General features: G+C 41.6%; 1 protein-coding gene across 1 annotated transcript in view; it reads left to right on the forward strand.

The window, feature by feature from the left end:
• Positions 1-722: 722 nt before the first annotated feature.
• Ube2n (ubiquitin conjugating enzyme E2 N) overlaps positions 723-23,161 on the forward strand; it is a 33,845-nt gene continuing 11,406 nt past the window's right edge. Inside the window, exon 1 of the mRNA XM_027394122.2 lies at positions 723-910. Within this exon, the coding sequence (XP_027249923.1) occupies positions 881-910 (30 nt within the window). The 5' untranslated portion in view covers positions 723-880. The remainder of the gene's footprint in view (positions 911-23,161) is intronic.

The following is a 23,161-nucleotide window of genomic DNA, read 5'->3' on the forward strand; positions in this document are numbered from 1 at the left end:
GGTACTCCTACTCCTTTAGGGATTACTCCCCTACTTGTTGCAAATCCTTTTGGGGTGGGGGACAGGTCGGAGAGCCCCCCTCCCTTTTTTTGTTGATTGTTTGCTTATCAAGACAGGGCTTCTCTGTGTAACTTTGGAGCCTGTCCTGCAACTTGCTTTTTAGACCAGGCTGACCTCGAACTCAGAGATCCTCCCGCCTCCGCCTCCTAAGTGCTGGGATTAAAGGCGTGCGCCACACCGCCAGGCGAGGCCCCCCCCCTTTTTTTTTTATGTGAAATTAAAACATTTAGAATTATTTGTCAGGGCCTTGACAACCAGTTTCCCAGTTAGAAGCTTTGCCATCGAGTGCTTCTCGTTTGGAACAAGCCCCCCGATCACCAGGTCGACGGAGATGCGGCGCAGCGTCAGCCCGCCGCGCAATGCGGGAACATTGAATGAACAAATGGAACGAATGAATGAATGAGCTACGCCGGGGGCCGGGCCTTTGTTACGTCGCCCACCGGCGCAGGCGTGGTCGGTCGCACGTACGCTACTCGTGGACGCCGGACACCCAGTCTCGCGCAGATTCTGCCGCGGGCGAAGCAGCTCGGCGCTGCCTGGCGCCGCCTCCCCCAAGTCCCTGCCCCGCCGCGGAGCGTCACTTCCGCCACCCCCGGCTGGGGTTGGGGCGGGGAGTGCGGGGGAGGGGGCCATCAGGTCGGACGGAAGGCCGCCCGAAGCCCGCGTCCAAGCAGGGACTACATTTCCCGAGGGGCCTCGGCGGAGGCAGCGGCGGCGGGCGCGGCGACGTCCCCCGGAAGTGGAGTCCGGGACTTCCACTCGTGCGTGAGGCGAGCGGAGCCGGAGACAAGAGCAGAGGCCGAACTCGGGATCTGACAAGATGGCCGGGCTGCCCCGCAGGATCATTAAGGTAACCGCCCAGGCGGGCTTCGGGCCTCCCGCTCGGCTCTCCTCCACCAACGCGCCGGGCCGCGCGGCCATACGCTTCACTCGGCAGCCGCTGAGGGGCCCGAGGCATCGCGGAGAAGGGTCTGGCCTCGGCGGCGGGGAAGTCGGGCGCTGAGGAGGGGGCGCCGAGGAGACTTCCGGCCGCCGCTGAAAGCCGGACGCCGGGGGCTCTCGGGCTGCGAGGCCGCGCGCGGCACGGGAGGCCAGGCCGGTGCCGGTGCCGGGTGGAGGGCGGGGCTGCGGGCTTGGCGTCTGGCGCGGGACCGGCGCGGGCCTCGCCAGGCTTTCTTCACCCGCGGGCGGGAATCGCGGCGTGGCCTGGACTCCGGGCGTGGGTTGTGGCCTGGGCTGGCCGCTTCGCCCCGGAGCCCCCTTCTCCTGGTCGGCGGTCTCGGGTGCAGAATGAATGAACCGGCCCCGAGAACCGGGCGGGGCCGCGGGCCGCGAGTCCAGCCGCCGACCGCACATGTTCGTCCTGGCTGCCCGCGGTCGGCGGCGCCGGGGGCTTGGCGCCCGGGTGGGTGTCCTGCCCGCCGTGTTCGCTTCCCCGCGTTGCTGCCGGTTATCTCCGCGAAGTGATTTTACTCCGGTTGGCAAACTCTTTTTTCTTTTCTTTCTTTATTTTTTTGGCCAACTGTTTTCTGTTCCGAGGCACTGGTTCAGCCCAAAGCATCTCGGTTATGGGGATGATCTGTAATAGTTCGCCTCTGTTTTCGTGCGCCTTCCGTATACTAAGCGGTCTCGAGGCTCTTTAGGAATACTGTGTTTTGGTGAGTACGTATGGAACCATGAAAAAACTCGTATCTTGATTTTCTGAAGTCTTTACATAACAGCGTTGAGACTTCAGACACGATAGGCATCTGTTTTTATGAAGGATATTTAGTTAAAAAAAAAAAAACCCTACACTGCTCACCATGCCAGTGATATGCCCATATTGAAGCTTCGTTTTGCTTGCTGTAATCTAGTGAGCTTGAATTTACAGCACTGTTCACTCTTCTGAAGTTTTGGGCGAGATTTGTACTAATTATATCGAGGGCCCCTTTGAAGGATGTGATGCACTGTCTAGTCCCTCGGGCAGTCACAAATGGGTGTGAGGTTGGGTGTATGACAGAAAGGTGCTTAAATTAGAAAACAAGACCATTTATAAGACATTCTTAGGAAGAAAGAATAAATTGTCAACGAGCACTGTAGTCTTGACATAAACTTTTACTGCTATATTATGAATCTCAGATTCTTTCAAAGTAGATTTTAATTGTTAGGTCGTGCGTTGGAAAGTCCTGACTCGTTTAATTCTGATACAGAGACATGAACACTAGTGATCATGTTAATCAGGATTCCATTTGAAAAATGATTGCTTCCCACCAGACCACCGGGTTTTTATTGTTTGGTTAGGGACTAAACATACCACAGATTGATAATGAATATAATTCTCTAAAATTCACACTGAACCTAACAGTTGGTGTAGTTTTTTTTTTTTTTTTTGATTTTTGCTTGATTGTGAAGATTAATATTCTGCAGTAATACAAAAGTCTTGATTGGGAAAATAAATTCTGTGGAATATTGGCTATAAATTTACAGAAATGGTTTAAAGTAGGATGTTGAGGAGCTTGTTTAATTCATTTGGTACACAATGCTTAAGCATATATTCAGTGTTGCCATTTTGCTATTTTAAAACAAGGTAGTGGTAAACTCGTGCTGAGACATACAATCTTTACAGTATTTTATTGCACCCACCTCTAATTTATGTAATATTAATTGACTTCAGTACTTATAGCTTTAAAGGATTTTTTTTTTTTCCCCCATCAATAGGGCAGGTTAAGAGATTAGAATAATTTTTTTGTTTGTTTTCGAAGCAGGGTTTCTCTGTGTAGCTTTGGAGGTTGTACTGGAACTCACTCTGTAGACCAGGCTGGCCTGGAACTCCCAGAGATCCTCCTGCCTCTTCCTCCCCAGTGCTGGGATTAAAGGTGTGTGCCACTGACACCCCCTAGAATAATTTTTAGATCCATTTTTATATTATGTAGGTTCTATAATCAGTTAAAAATATGCTTTTTCTACTGTTAGGGATTGAATTGAAACTAGCTAGGACTTTGTATGTGCTCTGCAAATGCTTTACCACCAAGCAACACCTCAAGCAGAAAACGTATTTACATTAAAATTTATTTTGAAAAGTAACTTTTGGGCCAGAGAGTGCTCAGATATGGTGCTTGCAAGCTTTCTGAGTTCTACCCTTAATACTGCACACAAACCAGTTTTGGTATTGTATTTAAGTGTTACTTTTTTTTTTCCCCCCAAGACAGGGTTTCTCTTTGGAGCCTGTCCTGGCACTCGTCTGTAGACCAGGCTGGCCTGGAACTGACAGAGACCCACCTGCCTCTGCCTCCCGAGTGCTGGGATTAAAGATGTGTGCCACCACACTTGTCTGTCATGGTGTTTTATACTTATGATTCTAATGTAATAGAGGAAGGAGGGTTTAGAAGTTTATCATCCCTGGCTGCTTAGGGGGTTGAGGCCTGTCTAGAATATATGAGACTTTGTTTCAAACAGGTTAATACAATACTGGGGTCTATGTGACTAGAACAGTAAGTGGGTAAGGGTCGATGAAGCCATAGGGACATACTTTTTTCTATTGGATTATTTTATTTCTTGGTAGACTTTGGCTTTCAAAGGATAATATTTACTATTGCTAATAGTCTTTTTTTAAATTTTGAGACAATATTCCATGTAACTTGTGTTGGCCTCAAACTCAGATTTCCCTGCTGCTGCCTTCCCGTTCTGAAACTAAAAGTATAGGACACTATACCTCGCAATATTACTCTTCTCATCTCACAAATATTAAGTCGTTTGGTTTGGTGAGTTATTAATATGGTGCTTTCTACCTCGTGATGGCCATTGTATTTGTATATTTCTAAAGCCATTTGTTCCTTGATGCCACTTTGTGAATTAGTGACTGATTCAAATGTTGTGAATTAGTGACTGATTCAGATGGCTTTCCTTACTGTTTCTTACTTGGAAATAACATAAGGTATGTACAAATACCTTGGTAGCAATAAAGTACAAGATAACCACCCCTTCACTTTAGACAGGGTCTCACTGTGTAGCCTTTGCCTACTGATTGTTGGGATTAAAGGCTTGTGCCACCATACCCAAATGAGATGACTTTTGAGTTACTGTTCACCCAGTGGCAGCCTCTTTCAGATTCCTGTGTTCAATCCATTAGAAATTCTGTAGCCTCTACTTTCTATGTTAGGCATATTTTCCCATCTGTCTGAAGCCCCTGATCAAATCTGTCCTTTGCCTGCTTTTTTTGCATTAGCACTAAGAAAAACTACAGTGGTTCTCCATTATATACTAAAATCAACATCTTGACAAACTGCCCCCAAATACAAGACCCTGCAATACTATCTGGGATCAGCTCATCTCTTGCACTTCCTACAGTTACAGTGTTGGCTTTGCTCTCCCTAGGATAGTGAATGGTTAAGCTTATTCCAATCATGGGGCTTCACTGGTGTTTGTTGGCTTGCTCACTTTGATAATATATTGTGTTATTTTCTCACAAGACCTGTCCTAAGAAGGGCTATCTTAATTTTAACTGTCTTGTTTTTATGTCCCCATAGTCACCTCCTTTTTGCTGTTTAACACTTAAACACTTTTAAAGCTGTATTATGGCTTTGGGTGATCCTGGCATTGCTTCTTAATGTCAAGAGAAACTTTGGCAAATATATGATAGATACTGCAATACCATTTAACATAATCAATGAGATTTATTTGTAAAAAGTTCTTTTGCTTTGTTTTTTTCGAGAGGAGTTTCTGTGTAGCTTTGGAACCTGTCCTGGAACTAACTCACTTTGTAGACCAGGCTGGCCTGGAACTCACAGAGATCTGCCTGCCTCTACCTCTTGAGTACTGGGACTAAAGTCATGCGTCACCACTCACCTAGCCTGTCCCGTCTGTTGTCATCCGCCCCACCCCCAGTAAAAAGTTTTACAAGAGCTGTGATTTTTTTTTTTTTTTTTTATTTTGAGGCAGGGTTTCTCCGTGGCTTTGGGGGCTGTCCTGGAACTAGCTCTTGTAGACCAGGCTGGTCTCTAACTCGCAGAGATCTGCCTGCCTCTGCCTCCCGAGTGCAGGGATTAAAGGTGTGCATCACCACCAACCAGCATGATTGCATATTTTAATTTGATATTGTTACTGTGTTTAGTAGTGTTCATTTGAACCAGCAATTTCTGAAAAAGTTTTATATATATATATATATATATATATATTTATACACAAGATTTCATGTAAACTAGGCTGACTTCAAACCTCATTTGTAGCTGAGGATGACCTTGAACTGGTGATTTCCTGCCTCCAAATGTGCCACTGTGTCTAGTTTTATGTGGTGCTAAGTATTGAACCCATGCTAGGCAAGCACTCTGCCAACTTACTTGTCTCTTGTGTTCCCCCAAATTCATAAAACAAAAAAACAAAAACAAAAACAAAAAAAACCCAGAAGACTAGGACCAAACAAGCTCTAAAGGGTGCAGAGAGGATTAAGATTTTGCCTATCTGGGTTTCAGTTCTTCACTACAGACACCAGTGTTTTATGGTGTGTCCTGTCAGAAAGACCACTGTAATTCAGTTCATGTGTGTTCTGCTTCTTCCCCTACTCATGTAAATACTTGATATCCTCTCCACCCACCTGGCCAACAATTCTCCTTCAAAGTGAATTACTTTTTCTAGAGCTGCCTTTTAGGATTTTAACTAATTGTTGAAAGCTTTTAAATTGTGTCTTGCAATATTAATAGTTCTGATAGTTTTGCTTATGTGATTTTTTGGTGGGTGATGCTGGCTGTTGTAGTTGTTTTTTTAGCTTTAACCTCCCCTGCTCTCCTACAAGTCCTTCCTAACTACCCCAGACTGTCCTCTAACTTGAGATCTTGCTTCAGCCTCCAGAGTCCTGGGATTATAGGGTGCGGACCACCACATCATTTGGCATTAGAGTTTATTCTCAGTTCAAAGCTAAACAAAGACCACAAAGTATCACTAAAGTGAGAGATTTATTTATCATAAAGAAGAACTGATTATTTTGGGAACAAATAAGTCTATTTTAGTTTTATGTTACACTGATACCCTGATCTTAAAAAGCCTTAATTTTTTAGCAGGGTGTGGTGGCACTCGCCTTTGATCCCAGCATTCAGGAGGTCGAGGCTTGTGGATCTCCTGAGTTTTGGGCCAGTATGGTTTATAGAGCAAGTTCCAGGACAGCCAGGGTACACAGAGAACCCCGTCTTGAGCCCCCCCCCCCATTTTTTCAAGTGTGTGCATGCATGCATATACATGAATCATGGCACACCTATGGAGCTCAGAGGGAGTTGGTTATCCTTCTATCATGAGTTCTGGGGGTAGAACTCAGATTGGCAGGTTTATTATGCTTTTACTCACTGAGCCATCTCTGATACCATTTGATTGTTTTTGAGACTATGTTGGTCTTGAATTTGACATGGTGCATTAGCTTCCAGAGTGTTGGGATCACAGGGATGCCAACACATCCAAAGTGATATTCTTTTATTTTTTTAAATTATTCATGGACAAGAAAATACTGTCTGAAAATGGTACTGACTTACTAAAGGAGTTGATTTATTTGATAAAATCTAGTAAGCTGGTGATGTGGTGGGGATATGTAGCTCACTTGGTAGATTGCTTGCCTAGTGTGTAAAAGCCCTGGGTTTGGTGGTTCCATAGGCTGTAGCTTGAACACTCAAGGAGGTAGATCAGAAAGATCTAGAACCTCAAGATTATTTATCCTCTTCTACTGAGTTCCATGCAGCCTTGAATACATCTCAAAACCAGCCTATCCACCATTGAACCTACTGACCGAGCAAGTCAGTTTCTTGAGATTAACCATTTCCCCCCCAATTTTACTTCTCCTGTTTGAGCGTTTCTGCTTCTGTCCCCTTTCCTCTGTCTTTTACTTCTTTTTGAGTCAGGGCCTTCTATGCTGTGCATCCCAGGATGGCTTCTTGATTTGACCCTCTTGTTTCAGCCTCCTAAGTGTTGAGATTATGGAAGCGAGCATGTCCTACCCAGACACATTCTTGGTTTTTATTTTTTTCAGTCCTGCAACTCACTATGTAGTTTAGGCTCATTTGATACACACATTTTAAGCTTGACCTCCTATTATTACTGATCCATAGCCAGCCCCTAAAATACTTTGAAACGTTGACTTCATCATTTAATTGCTGATACATATTTGTTTAAAAAAGAAAATTGGCTGTTCAGATTTGCAAGTGCTCCGTTAATTTTCAGTGCTATCACTTGTTTTGTCTTTGTCAGTTTGGCTAATTTTAGATAGATCAATTTGTATTCTCAGTCTTTACAGATTTAGGGATTACAGCTATGGTTGCTAAGAAAACACTCAGTAAGGTAGTAAGACTCCAAGGGCACATTTCATTCTTTCATATCTGATTTGTCTGCCTTTCTGTTTTTTTTTTTTTTTTTTTTTTTTGGTTTATTGTATAACATCTTAAAAACTTAAGGGTTACCGGGTGGTGGCTGCACACACCTTTAATCCCAGCACTCGGGAGGCAGAGGCAAGTGCAGGCAGATATCTTAGTTTGAGGACAGCCTGGTATACAGAGTTCCAGGACAGGCTCCAAATTTACAGAGAAACCCTGTATCGAAAAAACAAAACAAAACAAAAACCAAACTTTAGGTTTAGGATTTGTTGAAAATCATTACTATTTAATCATTGTTCAGAGTTAGCATTAATTACTGTTGAGCAGCCAGAAATTGTGGTGTGTCACTGCTATCATCTCTCAAGAGGCTGAGGCAAGAGGATAGTGAGTTTGAGTGCCACCTTGCCTACATTAGGGAAGGAGGCTCAGTGGTTCTGTATTTCTTAACATGTTTGAGGCCCTGGTTTTGATACCTACCTAGTACTACAAAACAAACTCTGGGGGGCGCAGACAAAGGTTTGTCAATTTTTAAATTGTTAAATTAAAATTTAGTCTGTGGATAATGTTCACTAGAGAATTGTAGGGTGGAGGGACTCTTCTCAACAGGGTTTCACACTATAGCCCAGGGTATTGGTTTCTTTTCCGGTTGCTGTGATTAAAAACTCTACACAAAAACAGCTGAAGTGTTTTAATCCCAGCACTAAGGAGGCAGAGGCAGGCAGATCTCTGAGTTTGAGGCCAGCCTGGTCTATAGAGCTAGTTCTGGGATATGAGACACCATGCCCAGGTTTTGAGGTTAATCATACAGTTTTTTATTCTATATAATAATGATCTTACTGACAATGAACTAGGCATTGTTCTAAGCATGCTATATGCATTTCTTTAATTCCAGCAACAATCCTGTGAGTGTATTATCCCCATTTTATAAGTCAACTGTCTCGCATTCAGTGATTTATGGAGTATTGATTTGAACCCAAATGTTTCAGTTCCCTGGGCTAAGTACTACACATAGTGATGCATGTGTTTTTATGTGTGGACCAGTGAAATCGAAGCATGTCCAAGTGAAGGATCTAGGTGCTTTAAACAAAAATCTTAGCCAGACAGTGGTTGTGCACACCTTTAATCCCAGCACTCAGGAGCCAGAGGCAGGCCAGCCTGATCTACAGAGTGCCAGGACAGGTTCCAAAGCTACACAGAAAGAAAGGAAAAGGAAAAGGAAAACTTACTTATTTGTGTGTGTTAGTGTTTTGCCTGTGTGTTGTATGTCCACCACATGTGTTCTTGGTGTCTGTGGAGGCCAGAAGAGGTTGCTAGATCCCCTGGAACTATTTAAGACCAGTTGTCAGTTGCTATGTAGGTATTAGGAACCAAATCTGGGTCCTCTACAAGAATAGTAAGTGCTCTTAATTACTGAGCAATCTCTCCAGGCCCTGTCTTTCTTTTTGCTTCCCTCCCCCCAACAGAAAATTTTAAAAACATTGTTTTATTTTTTACATTCCAATACCAGTTCTCCCTCCCTCCTCTCCTTTCTCTCCCCACTTCCTCCCTCCACCTCCCATCTGCTCCTCAGAGAAGGTAAGGCCTCTCCTAGGAATTAGTCTACTAAGTCTTTCCCATCATCTCATTGAAGCAGGACCAAGGCACCTCCCCACCCTCACCCCCCTGTGTCTAGGCTGAGCAAGGTATCTCCATATAGAATGAATGGGCTCCACTAAGTCAGTTTGTGCATTAGAGTTAGATCTTGCACCCACTGCCAGTGGCCTCATATATCGCCACACAATTGTCACCTATATTAAGGGAGTCTAGTTCAGTCTTATGCAGGTTCCCCATTTGTCAGACCTGAGTCAGTGATTTCTCACTAGCTCGGGACAGTGGGATTCTGTGGGTTTCCCATCATGGTCTTGATTCCTTTGTTCATACTATTGCTCCTCCCTCACTTCTATTGTACTCCAGGAGCGTGTGCATTGGTTAGTTGTGGATTTCTGCATCTGCTTCCATCTGTTTCTGGAAGAGGGTTCTAGCTTTTCTGGGGTTGTGGATTGTAGGCTAGTTATCTTTTGCTTTTATTTATGTCTGGTATCCACTTATGAGTACATACTATATTTTATATTTGTCTTTCTGGGTCTGTGTTACCTCACTCAGGATGTTTCCCCTCCCCCTAGTTACCCAACAGAATTCTTTACTATTTAATCACAAACTTTTGCCTAATGTATTGAAGTTTGTTGTGGGTTTGCTCAAGTATCCTGAAATATCAGAGTTTGTGGTTCTTTGAGAGTAGACTAGAAAGCAGTTATCACTGTTTCCTGAATCTCTCTCGATTCTTATTGAGATCTTGCTGTGTGTGTGGCCTGCATCTTCAAACAGGCAGTTTACCTGCCTTAGCATCCCCAAATGCTAGGATTAATCACAACCGCATGATGCCAAAGTTTGGAAGAGACATTCAAGTATCATTATATCACACTGAAACCATTTACAATGTTAACTTTAAACAACATTTAGTGGTTTTGGCTGGGCGATGATGGTTATGGTACATGCCTTTAATCCCAGCAGTCTGGAGGCAGAGGGATCGCTGTGAGTTCAAGGTCAGTCTGGTCTACAGAGTGAGTTCCAGGACAACCAGGGCTGCAACACAGAGAAAGCCTGTCTCAAAAACCAAACAAACCTTTGTGTTCTACTAAATAAGCCTAAAAGTAGATTCAGATTCTTTTGCTCCCATTGTATTTTCAACTCAGAGAAGGTATTTATTCATACCTGACTCCCCCATTTGGAGAGAATACGAAAAACTGCCTTCCTCAGTTTTCTTCTGCCTGCAAAGAATTCTTGGTGTTAGGGAAACCTCAGCTTAGGGAAAAATTTTTTTTTCACAGTTGGAAACAGCGATTTACAGCTATAAAACTTGACTTTTCTTAACCTTGGCTGTAAAACAGCTATTCTCATTAAGTGTGCCCTCCCCATAAAGCCACATCTATCTGTTTTATTGTTGCTTTTTCTTTGTTTTATTATACTGGAATTAAAGCTAGGACCCCATGCATATAGTATTTTATTGCTCCCCCTTTTTTTGACTATTTGAGATAGGGTCTGAACTAAAATTGCCCAGGCTGGCCTTGAATTTGAGATGATATTCCTGCTTCAGTATCCAGCAATCCTGTTCTAAGGCTTTCTTTCCATCAGGACTCTGACTCCCAAATAACCACATGGGGACTTCTTATTAATTATAAATGCTTGGCCAATAATAGCTCAGGTTCGTTACTAGCTAACCCTAGTTTTAAATGAGCCCATATTTCTTATCTGTGCTGTCATGTGACACCATTTCTCAGTACAGCAAGTTCATCTCCCAGCTTCCGCTGTCTCCTTGCTACTCCCAAGGGTGCTACTCTTTTTCGAGATCCTTTTTTGTCTGCCACTCCCACCTAACCTCTAGCTGTCCAACTGTTGGCCAGTCAGCTTCTTTATTAAACCAGTCACAGTGACATTCACATGCTATAAAGAAACTACACCAGCTGGGTTTTTTGTTATTATTTTGATTTTAAGACTAGATCTTAGTTCAGGCGGTGGTGATGCACCTCTTTAATCCTAGCACTCGGGAGACAGAAGCAGGTGGATCTCTGAGTTCAAGGCCAGCATGGTTTACAGAGTGAGTTCTAGGCCAGCCAAGGCTACACAGAGAAACCCTCCCTCAAAAAACTGAAACAAACAGGACTGAATCTCACCTCCAGTTCTGTAGGTTGGCATTATAGGAGTACACCACCATCTCCACATTCAGATTTTAATTCGAAAAGTTCTTTCCTTTTAGGTTGTTACTACATTGCTAATAATCCAGTCATTGTATGGGGTTATATTAAAAATAGTAATAGGAAAAAAGTCCCCCCCTTTTGCTAATCTAGCCTATTAAAATGTTACCTTATCACTGAATAGTGAAAGAAAAACTTATTTGCCTGTTTATTTTATTTACTTATTTTTTGAGGCAGGGTTTCTGTTTGTTTTGTTTTTTGAGACAGGGTTTCTCTGTATTGTTTTGGAACCTGTCCTGGAACTAGCTCTTATAGACCAGGCTGGTCTCAAACTCACAGAGATCATTCTGTCTCTGCCTCCTGAGTGCTGGGATTAAAGGTGTGTACCATCATTGCCTGGCTCTTTTGTTTCATTTTAAGGTATAAATTTATATAATGTAGAATTCAGTACTTTCAAAATTGAAATTTAGTGTTTTTTTAATATATTCAGAGACATTTGACCAACACCACTAATTCCAAAAGAAGTGTTTTCATAACCTGCAAAAGAAATCCTGTACATACATATATGTATTACTTTAGGACTGGACATGTATGTAGCTCACTTGGCCAAATGCATGCCTAACCTGCACAAGGCCATGAACCCAGCAGTTGCTCATATACTGGGTGTGGTGGTACATGGGTGTAGTCTCCACACTGAAGAATTAGAGGCAGAGGACCAGGTGTTCAAGGTAATCTTTGGCTGGATAGTTATAGACCTGGATTATGGGTGATTGCCTGAACAAAACACTGAACAAACTGGCTTTTAGATTTTACCTTAGTCCCTGATTTTTATCTTCACTTAGAAGGCTTGTACATTTTATCCAACTTTGTTTTACATAGAAAGATTTACATTTTCTGGCCTGCTCTCTGATGTGTGTCAGCACTGCTAGTGTTTTCTTTTGTTAGCCTCTCCAGTCTCAACTTAATTATCTGATCCATCCCTCTTCCTCCAGATGTTTTTTCATGTGGGCTTCTGTTTTCTTCTGGATTTTTTTCAACACTTTTCTTCATTCACAAACACCTTGTCACCGTGAAGCACCTAAAAATGTAATATTGAAGGGTCTCCATTGTGGGTAGGATTGGGTTCCAACTCCATCTGCCATGTAAAACCTCATAGTTGGGGCTAGTGAGATGGCTCAGTGGGCAAAGGTGCCTGCAGCCAAGTCTGACAACCCGAGTTCACTTCCTGGGGAAGAGCATTGTGAAGAGTGAGAACAGACTTCTATGCAATACACATACATGCATGCAAAAAGTGAGAAGTAAAACCTCAGAATCTTCTTTTCATCTTAATTATTTCATTGATCCTTTCAGTGCTTCCTTCCTTATGCATTTTCTATATTTATTGATCACAATGGTGAATTTGTCTGCTCCTGAGTTAAATCATTCCTGGCTGTCTAGTGGGGAATGATAATTAAGTTGGTTCTTTCAATATTGGATAAATTCCAAATTGGATGAATGTCAGGAGATACTGGATAGAAAAAGAATCCTTGAGGAACAAGTTTTCTCTGTTTCTCTTGACACCTTCTTTGTTTAGAGTTTAGCAGTCATAGGAAGACTTCATAGCTAACACCAATTTTCCAGTGTAGATTTTTTTTTAATTTTTATGGACATTAGTGTGAGGGTTTCAGATCTCCTGGAACTGGAGTTACAGACAGTGGTGAGCTGCCATGTGGGTGCTGGGAATTGAACTCAGGTCCTCTGGAAGAGCAGCCAGTGCTCTTAATCACTGAGCCATCTCTCCAACCCCAGTGTAGATGTTTTTTAAAGGAAGAAAAGTGCCTGACATGGCTCTGCCTATAGGTAGGAATAAGATGCTCTTGTGATGTTACATAGTGCTTGGCTTTAGTCCTGCAGAGATTTTTGTAGGCTGTTAGTTCAGTTAGGGGAAGACTGGTGTACTTTATAGCTTTAAGTAGTCATTACGTATTAGATAAAGAGACTCTTAATATAGTTCATATTCTACCATAAGTAGATGTTTCTGTGTACATTTCTGTAAAATGTTTTCAGAGATGGTTCTGATGATTAAGCAATTTACATGAACATACAAACCAGCTACGGGGATTAACCCTCACATCAGTATCTTTTTGTAGGTATTCTGGCTAAATCTGGCTAGATTTTCTGTATTGTTTTTTATTATTTCAATTTTTTTTTCTTGTGTTGGGTGTTCAGTTCACTCGGGTTCATGGAAGAAACAGGATGGTTTTTAGCCCTTGTGGCTGCATGGGTCAGCTTTTGGTGAACTGACTGTAGCTTTACAAAAGGCTTTTTTTTATTGTTATACAATTTACACCTTAGCAAGTCAATTTCTGCATACTAAAACCTCCTATCTAAAACTCCCCAAAGAGCCAAATGCCATATAGCAATTCCTAGTCACAGGACGTCTGTTTTCTGAGTCCTCGAACAACCAAGTTTTGCATAGGCTTTGAATCTTTTAGGAAACAGTCAGATAAGTTCAAACAGAAGGTAGCAGACACAAAAGTTAGCAGTCACAAAAGGCAGATCAAAGCCAGGTGCTAACATTCCAGAATCAAAACTAGCTGCAAAACTATGGGAACTCCCACTACATTTAAAAAATTTTTATTTAAATGTGCATTGGTGTTTTGCCTGCATATATCTCTGTGTGAGGGTGTTAGATCCTCTGGAACTGGAGTTACAGATGGTTAAAGCTGTCATTTGGGTGCTAGGAATTGAATCTGGGTTCTCTGGAAGAACAGCCAGAGCTACTTATTTTGTTGTTTTTTGAGACTGGGTTCTCAACGTAGCCTGGCTGTCCTGGAACTTGCTCTCTGGACCAGGCTGACCTCAAACTCAGAGATCTACCAGTCTCTGCCTCTGTGCTAGGATTAACGATGTGCACCATCGCCTGGTTTAAATAATTTATTTTAAGGATAATTTTTTATGACTTTGTTGCTCAAACTGGTAGCATAAAACGAGTTCCACATATTTTTTATTTTTTACATTCATTTTACTGATTTATGTTGTGTATGTATCTTTGTATGTGAGTGTACACATTTTGATAGTGTGAAAACAGCTTTTGAGAGTCAGTTCTCTCCTTTCACCCTGTGGGTTCAGGGGGTTGAAGTTAGGTCTAAATTTCCGACTGTGTATGTGAATGAGGCATGTGTGTGCAATGGCACGCGTGTGGAGGTCAGAAGACAACCTTTAGGGGTTGGTGCTTTCCTTACTTCCTCTGAGCTTTGAGGACCTGGCTCAGCTCATCAAGCCTATCGTATCAGCAAGTGCTTTTACCTGCTGAGCCATCTCTCCAGTCCTTCAAATTCTTGGGGAGGAGGGAGGAAAAAGACAAACAACAAAAACTTTGAGCTAGAGAGCACACACACACACACACACATACACACACACTAACAGTGATCTGTGTGGAAGTAAGAGGCCTCAGTATCATTCCTCAGGAGCTGTCCAACTTGTGATTTTGGTTTTTCCAGACAGGGTTTCTCTGTGGCTTTGGAGCTTGTCCAGGCACTCACTCTATAGACCAGGCTGGCCTTGAACTCATAGAGATCCGCCTGCCTCTGCCTCCCAAGTGCTGTGATTAAAGGCGTGGGCTATCTTGTTTTTTGAGACAGGGACCTGGGCCTCCTTGATAGGCTTAGGCTGGATGATAGAAAGCCCTGGAACCTGCATGTCTTTGTCTCCCCATTACTAGGGTTATAAAAACATGCCTGGCTTTAGTCTAGTGCAGGGGATCAAACGTGACTCCTCAGCCCTAAGATCTTTAATATGCTAAATAGTCAATATTGAGACCATGTTCATTATCGCAATTGAGGATACTTAAGAAGAACCAACCTAAGTTTGACACCAGCTAGAGCTATGTAGTGTGAGACAGCTTAAAAATCTAAGGGGTGGGATGGAGGAGGGAAAGAGCTAAGTGGGGAGAGGGATGCAAAGAGAAGGAAGCTGCTGGAAGAGCAACAAATAAATTGAGCTTGGTGCTGTTGACTCTTGAATTTGGTCCTTTTTAGTGTATAACTGTGTAGTTACACTATAAAAAGCTGTTGAGCAGAAGTGCAAACAGTTTGTGAAAGTTGGAACAGTCTGTCCTATTGTTCCTACCACCACTTTTTCTACTGTTTCCAGCCACTTTCTAGCTTCCTAAATCCTTAGACTTACATTCCTGTTCCCAGTTGGTCTTTTTTTTTTTTTTTTTTTTTTTTTCTCCTCATGGAGATGCTCATCTCTTCCACTAGGATTGAGACACACGTGGGTGTTTGGGATTGGGCCCATGCTGGTTGGTGGAGACATCATAAAGTAGCTAATTGTGTAAGGGGTAGTCTACAGAAGGTGCACTTAGTGGTACTCAGTGACACTTAGGGTTTCTTTTAGCTGTCATTAGATTTTCCAGAAAGTTGAAGTGTTGGCATTTGGGGAGCTAAAATATGCTCATGGTGTAGCCTTATCCTAATGCTCCAGAGCAAAATGCTGATTGTGGGGAATGTGATGTGTGTTTATATAGTCAAGCACAAAACCAGGGCCAGAGTCTTGGCTTGACTTTGTCTCTGCCAAATAGTAGCTTGAGTAACTTCATTTGACCTTTCTGGGGATGGACACATGAACACACACACACACACACTCTCTCTCTCTCTCTCTCTCTCTCTCTCTCTCTCTCACACACACACACACACACACACACACACACTCACTCACTCACTCACTCACTCTTTAGGATGGTTAAAGTTCAAATAACAGACATTAACATAATGCTGTATTGGTTCTTAACATTACTGATTTTTTGTTTTACAAAGATTTTCCTTCACTATAAAGAAATTTACTGTAGCATACTGAGTGGGAATTTTGAATTAGTTACACAGAATACATAGTGCTAAGTTTAATTCTGAAATGAACCAACCATTTTTGAAAGCCAGCGATACCCATTTACCAATAGTAGCTAAGAAAATGGGATATTTTATGTAAAAATCAGCAAGTATCTTTCTTTTTTTTTCTTTTTCTTTTTTCTTTCTTTCTTTTTTTTTTTTTTGAGACAGTGTTTCTCTGTGGTTTTGAAGACTGTCCTGGAACTAGCTTTTGTAGACCAGGGTGGCCTCAAACTCAGAGATGCACCTGCCTCTGCCTCCAGAGTGCTGGGATTAAAGGAGTGTGCCACCAACGAGGTAAAATCCATTTTCTATGTGTTAGATTATAAAGAAATTAACCTTGGAACCATCAAAATGGCACCCAGTACACATCCAAGAAAAGATGACTTTGCAGCTGATAAATTGAACTTTTATTCTTTAATTGAAGATATTTCCATTCTTGCACATCACAGCTGCAGAGGCTGTTGTTCATGCAGACAACATTATGAACAGTGCTGTTCTGAAGTTGTGCAGCCTTAGCAAGGGAGGGAGACAACCCTTAAAACCTGAATGCCTCCTGCATTACCTGTTTTATTTATACTTGATCTCTGTCTTGTCCTCCCCCCCCCCCACTGTCCTGTAACTTCCTTTGAAGGTGGGGTTGGGTGCCAATTGAAGGCAGAATTTAAATGAGTCCACTAGACCCAAGATAAATGATAAATAGGTATTTATTAGGGAAGGACTTAGACAGATAAAAGCTGTAGTCTTCCTGCTCCATAAGGTGTAGGCTCTTCCCTTCCAATGCTCTCTGCAACTCAAGAGAGCGAGAGCCAGCCCCTCCTCTACCTTAGAATTGGGGTCACCTCTCTACCTGAAACCACACCCAAAGGGAGTGGCCACCACAAGTTCATTGACAAGGCAAGATGCTACTATACCTGTAAACTACAGTGGTCTTGAACTCAGAGATCCAATTGCCTTTGTCTCCCAAGTGCTGTAATCAAAGTTGTGTGCTACCATACTTGGCCATATTACCTCATCTCGAGTGTGACATAGTCTTTGCTTTGGGTTTTATTTTGGGGAGGGGGTGGAATCAGGAAACTTTATGGGAGCTAGTTTTCTCCTTTCATTGAGTCCTAGAAGCAGGTCATCAGGCTTGGTGACAAATGAATTTACCTTTGAGTCATCTCATTGGTCCATGGGCTCTTAATTCTTTTCTGGAACTAAATTATGTTGGCATAATTGGATTGAGTGCAGATCTCCACCAGTGTGTCTTTGCATGCCTCACCAAAAAAAAAAAAAAAAAAAAAAAAAAAAAAAAAAGCTGCCCTACTTCCCTTTTTCTGTGTGTTACTAGAAGCATAAGTAACCTCTGTTAGGTACATTTGTAGGCACAACATTGTGTTGTGGTTGCTGCATTCAAATTCAAACTGAGATTCAAATTCAACTGAAAGAAAAGCTTATATAATATTATGCTTGCTTTGGTAGCCCATAGGATGGAACTTGAATGGTACAGAGTTACTTAGTGTGGCATTGTCCCTGATCTAGTGTGATCATTAGCTTCTAGGCCAAGAAAAAATAGTGATTTATCTGTTATGCACCAGCTTTGAGGAATGAAGCTGGCAGTGTCAGAGTAACAAGTGTACACCTTCAATAACTTCAGGGATTTTGTCTGTATAAGAATAACAACATTCTAGAATGTGGCTGGAGTTTGGTTGCTAGGAATATGACTAATTTCATATTTTATGAACAAATTAGAAAACAAAAACTTGGAACTTGGGTGTGGTGACACATGCCTGTAATCTAGTACTTCACTCAATGGAAGCAAGATCAAGATTTAAGAGGCTGGGCTAAACAGCTAGACCTCACCTCAAAAATGAACAACCACAAACATTGGTAACAAATTTCCTCCTCTTCCCCTTGGCAGAAAGACTACTGAACAGTACTTAGCACCAGAGATAATAACAAAAGGGGAGTGTCCAGTAACAGTAGGATTTAATTCATTCTAATAATAGAATGTTTAGTAAATTTAGTGCCAGAGAGTCTTTGATATTCAGGGTAGGCCTCAATTTTAGAAGGTGATTGACTAGTATATAGTTTTGTGGCACAATGTCCAATTAAAATTGGAATTAAATTAAGGTGTCCTGGCTGTGAGCCCCTTCCCCCATACTCCAGGCTACCTAGCTGATTTCAGCTCTGTAGTTTGAAATTAGTACTATTTTAAAAGGGTTTTAAATTATGTAGAGGGTCTTTGATAAGAGATTATTACTGACTTAATCTGTTCTTCCTTTTGTATTTCTTTACTCTCAGTCTGTTAACCTCCTGTCCTACTTTGGTTTGTTGAGATGAACACCACAACCAAAAGCAACTTGAGGAGGAAAGGTGGTGTTTTTTAATTTTTTTTTTTCTTTAACAATCATCAGGGAAAGCCAAGGCAGGAACTGAAGCAGAGACATGGAGGAACACTGCTTACTGGGTTGCTTCCCATGGCTTGCTCAGCTTGCTTTCTCATACAACCCAGGACCAACCATCTGGGATGGTATTTAACATCCCCCTCCTCAAGGTGAGCTAGGCCTTCCAACACTAATCATCAAGAAAATGCCCCCACAGACTTGTCTTTAGGCAGTCTGATGAAGACATTTTCTCAATTTAGGTTCCTCTTCTCAGATAACTCGTTTGTGTCAAGTTGACAAAAAAACTAGCCAGCATGTCCCCTTTTCACTTCTCTAATTTTAGACTATTTCGTTACCAAGCAACTACAGCAGCTTTAGGTAATTTTAGCAGGAGCAGCATCGATTGCATTATTAGGCATCTCAATCATCAGGAGAGTCAAAGAGCTAGTAACAGAGTTTAGAATTGGACAACAGTGATTTCATTGAGTTGATGTATACACTATGCTCTACACAGTATACTCTGCATTGTGGTGCTCTTGGTTGCTGGTGGCCAGTACAGGATGTTACTTTGAGAACTCTTCCATTATTTGTTGCGTTGGTGGTAACTACTGTTATTCTTTCTAGGATGCATGTATTCTTTTGATTTGTTAACTTCTGGCACACAAGGGGTGCTTGCTTTTTTTTTTTTTTGCTTTTTTTGTTTTTTCTTTTTTAAAGACAGGATCTTACATAGCCCAGGTTGGCTTAAACTTGGTGTGTAGCTCAGGGTAATATTGAACTCCTGATCCTTTTCTTCTAACACCCAAGGTGCCATGGAGGGTGCCATTGTGTCCAAAAGTGAGGAACTAATATTTCAACTTTATTGAGGGGGCCATGGAATCCAAAAAGTGTGGTTGGATGTGTTTACATGTGTCTAAGGGTGTGTGCTGATTTCCAAACAAGGATGTTTGTTTATGGCCTGGTCAAAGGAACTAGGGATATCTACAAGCCTCATTTTGCCATTACTGTTGCCCTGCAGTCTTAACTGTGGCCATTAGTTTTTGCTATTCTCCAGCAGTTGTCTCACACCATATTTTTCTTAGTGCCTCAGCTTCAACTTAATACTAAAAAAGAGCAAGGAAAGAAAATGGGAGTCAACTGGGCACAGTCCTAGCACTCCCAGCATTTGGGAGGCAGAGGCAGGCGATCTCTAGTTCTCCAGGACAGCCAGGGCTACACAGAGAAACCCTGTTGGTGGGGGGGAGATATGAGTGAACAAAGGAAAATATGAATGATTTGGGGAATTTTTCTTTTACTAAAGTTCATATTTGTTCAGTTTTGCTAATGTATCACACAGAATTTAAGTTTGCAACATAGAAATTGAATTTAACAAACAGCTCCCCTAGTTGTCACTGGTGATGAAGGCAGACATTTGTCTCTTACTCTACCTACCTGTTAAGTTACTACTATTCTAGGATATGAAATATTCAAGTTAAAAAAGAAAGCCAGCTTGTTGAATTTATTAGTGCTTTAGAAACTTGGCATACAGCAGTCCCAGTGAAGTGTTAATAAGTTAGAACCTTGCAGTGAGGAATAAACTTATACTTGAAATAGCAAGCACTGGAGATGCATAGCAAGCAGATCTAATACACTGCAAGTGTGGGTACCCTGATTGAATGCTGAGAGCAACTTTTATGACCTTGAACACAAGTCTCTTCCTCCTTTTCTTCACTGGTTAAGTAATGGAGGATTAGTCTTTTGTTGTTTTTATGAGTGTTTTTTGTACACCACAGTTAAGGATGGCTGATAGATGCCATGTGGGAGGCTGGGAATTGAACCTGGGCCCTTTGGAAGAGCAGCCAGTGTGCCCTTAGCTGCTGAGCCATCTCTCCAGGCCCAGGAGTTATATTATATTCTTATACATCATCTGCTGCCACTTTCTCAACAAAAACACCTGCAGGGGTTAACTTTACATCTCATTGATTTAAAAATGTTGTACCTTAGCTGTTCTTTTTCTACTCTAAATTTTTAGGTTTGGTGGGAATAGCTGGGTGTTAGCAGCCCTGGTTCTGTTCATCTGTCATTGGGCCTAAGGTTCTTGAAAACAGTCTGTTCTATTTTGTTTCTTAAACTTTCATTCAGGCCTCCAAGATACCAACATTCCTGAGACATGGAATTCATTAGAAACAAAAAGATAACTGGTATTCAAATCACTATGTCTAATTTTTTTTTTTTTTTGAGTTTATGATAAAAATAAGTCGAGCTGGGAGTGATAGTGCCTACCTTTAATCCCAGCACTGGGAAGGCAGGGGAGGGGTGGATCTCTGAGTTTGAGGCCAGCCTGGTCTTTACATAGTGAATTCTAGGACATTCAGGGCTACATGGTGAGACCCTTTCTTAAAAAGTCTCATTCACTAAATTAGGAACTAGAGAAAATGGAGCTGTTTGGATTCCTTGAATCTAATTTAGTGCTGGATAGTTAAAGGACAATTTTACTATGAAGAATTTTCCAAGTTTATGAATGAGTAGGGGATGTATCTGTAACTGGTGCTATTATTTGGAAGTCTTGGAAAACATAACAAGATGGAAGCTTTATTTGCCATAAAGCTTAAAATATATTTAGAAATCAGCAAGAATAGGCTTAATCTTGTCATGCTTGTTACAACTGTTAAGACTGATACTCAAATTCTAAAACAAATTTTTCAAAGAGTGGCATTTATATATATATAATATAATATATATTCAATATATATTCAATATAATATATATATATATGTATATATATATATGTCCAACAAAAACCTAACTCTGGGAGTAGTGACATTCTTGGAATTTCAGAACTTGGGGACTGGGAGAGATGGCTCAGAGGTTAAGAGCACTGACTGCTCTTCCAAAGGTCCTGAGTTCAATTCCCAGCAACCACATGGTGGCTCACTACCTTCTGTAATCTGTAATTTTTTTTAAGATTCTAATGTGTAAACCTCAATAGGCCCTCTTCTGGCCAGCAGGCATATATGCAGGCAGAATACTGTATACATAATAATAAATCTTTAAAAAGTTTCAGAACTTGGGAGATGAACACAGAAGAATCAGTTCAGTCATCCTCTGAAGATTTAGATTGTTCTATTATTGAATAAAATGAGTCAGATGCAGGGTAAGAGAAGTGAAGAAGCAACCAGTGACGACCTTTCTTTTCCCCCATTTAAAGCCCCTAATCTTAATAAGCCCCACCTACTACTTCCTGTGACTTTATGTATTCTGGGTCCTCCAAAACCTATGGCTAATTGTGGTCAGCTAATCCATAACTCTGCCCTTCAATTTAAAGTAAACTTTATTGGCATTTACAGAGTGGGAGTGTCAGTGCAAACAAATAACCTTCAACAGTCCTTAGTTATATGGGGAGTTCTAGGCTTGTCTGGGCTATGTGAACCCTGTCTCAACAAAAACAGAACACGAAAAGCCATCTCTGGCAAACAAACATCCCCAAACAACCCATTTGCACACTCAGTAGGCTACTAGTTTTCACTGATGTGGCTGCATATAAGAATCACTGGGGACAGTATGTAATGTTCTCCACCCCAATGGAGATCTGGTATCGGAGGCCTATTGAGGTTTACACATTAGAATCTTAAAAAAAACAAACTTGTTAAGCTTAATGCACATCTACAGTTGTTATAAAGCAACACTAAAAGGGTTGGGAATGCTCTAAACTATGGAAATGGAAAATAAATTTTTTTTTCTCTTCTGAGCTCAGGAGGGTGGGTCTCTTTTTTTGGGGGGGGTCTCTTTGACACACTTCTGTCCCATTCACTTAACAGCAGGAGCCTTGTCCGTGAGAAGGACTACCTAAGCCCTGGTCTTCATAGAAGAGCCTATGTCACTATGGTCAGTGATAGGCCACGGCCAACCCATTTTCTAAAGACCTGTTAATCTTTCCTCATATAGAATTGAGGTTTGTTTATTATGTGTTGTATATTGGGTATGTGTGGGTGCATTTAGATGCTCTTAGGTGCACTTGTGGGATCAGAGGGACATAATCCTCTCTTGTTTCTCCACCTCAGTATTCTGAGAGAGGATGTTTCATTGAACCTGGAGCTTGATGTTTCAGCTAGGCTGACTAGCTGGTTGGTTGTACTATTTGGTTAGCAATTCCTGACACCCCCAAAATAGACAGAGCTCCTTCTAGCACCAAGGTAACAGTCTGTTTCCACACCTAGCTTTTTTTTTTTTTTTTTTTGAGTGCAGAGGAGATATTTTCAGGTCCTCAACACTTGTGCGACAAGCACTTTACCCTCAGCCTTTAGGCTAAGCAGAAATCATTTTACCTCCTCAGAGAAGGGAGGGAAGGGAAGATAGGAAGAAAAATGTCTTTTGCTTTCCATGATTTGAAAGCTGGGCATGATGGTTCACACCTGTAATCTCAAATACTGAAAGGTAGAAGGATTCTGTGAATCTAAGGTCAGTGTGGGTACATTGTTGAGTTCAGGACAAAGTGAGACAGCCTGTCTTTTTTTTTTTTTTTTTTTTTTTTTTTTTTTAAGGAAGCATTGACAGAGGCAGGTGATCTCTGAATAACAGGCTGGCATGGTTTACATAGTGAGTTCCAAGTTCTCCAAAGTTACAGAATGAGACCCTGTCCCAAAAAATAAAAATAAAACAAAAACAAAAAATTGATACTTGTCCCAAAAAATAAAAATAAAACAAAAACAAAAAATTGATACTTCAACATTTCATAGGAAACACAACTAATAAACATTCATTAGTAAATTGGCCCTAGGTTCATGGAATGTCAAAGATGGACGAAATGTTTTGCTGTTTTGAAATTGCAA

The sequence above is a fragment of the Cricetulus griseus genome (assembly GCF_003668045.3).
Source record: "Cricetulus griseus strain 17A/GY chromosome 1 unlocalized genomic scaffold, alternate assembly CriGri-PICRH-1.0 chr1_0, whole genome shotgun sequence".
NCBI classification, from domain to species: domain Eukaryota; kingdom Metazoa; phylum Chordata; class Mammalia; order Rodentia; family Cricetidae; genus Cricetulus; species Cricetulus griseus.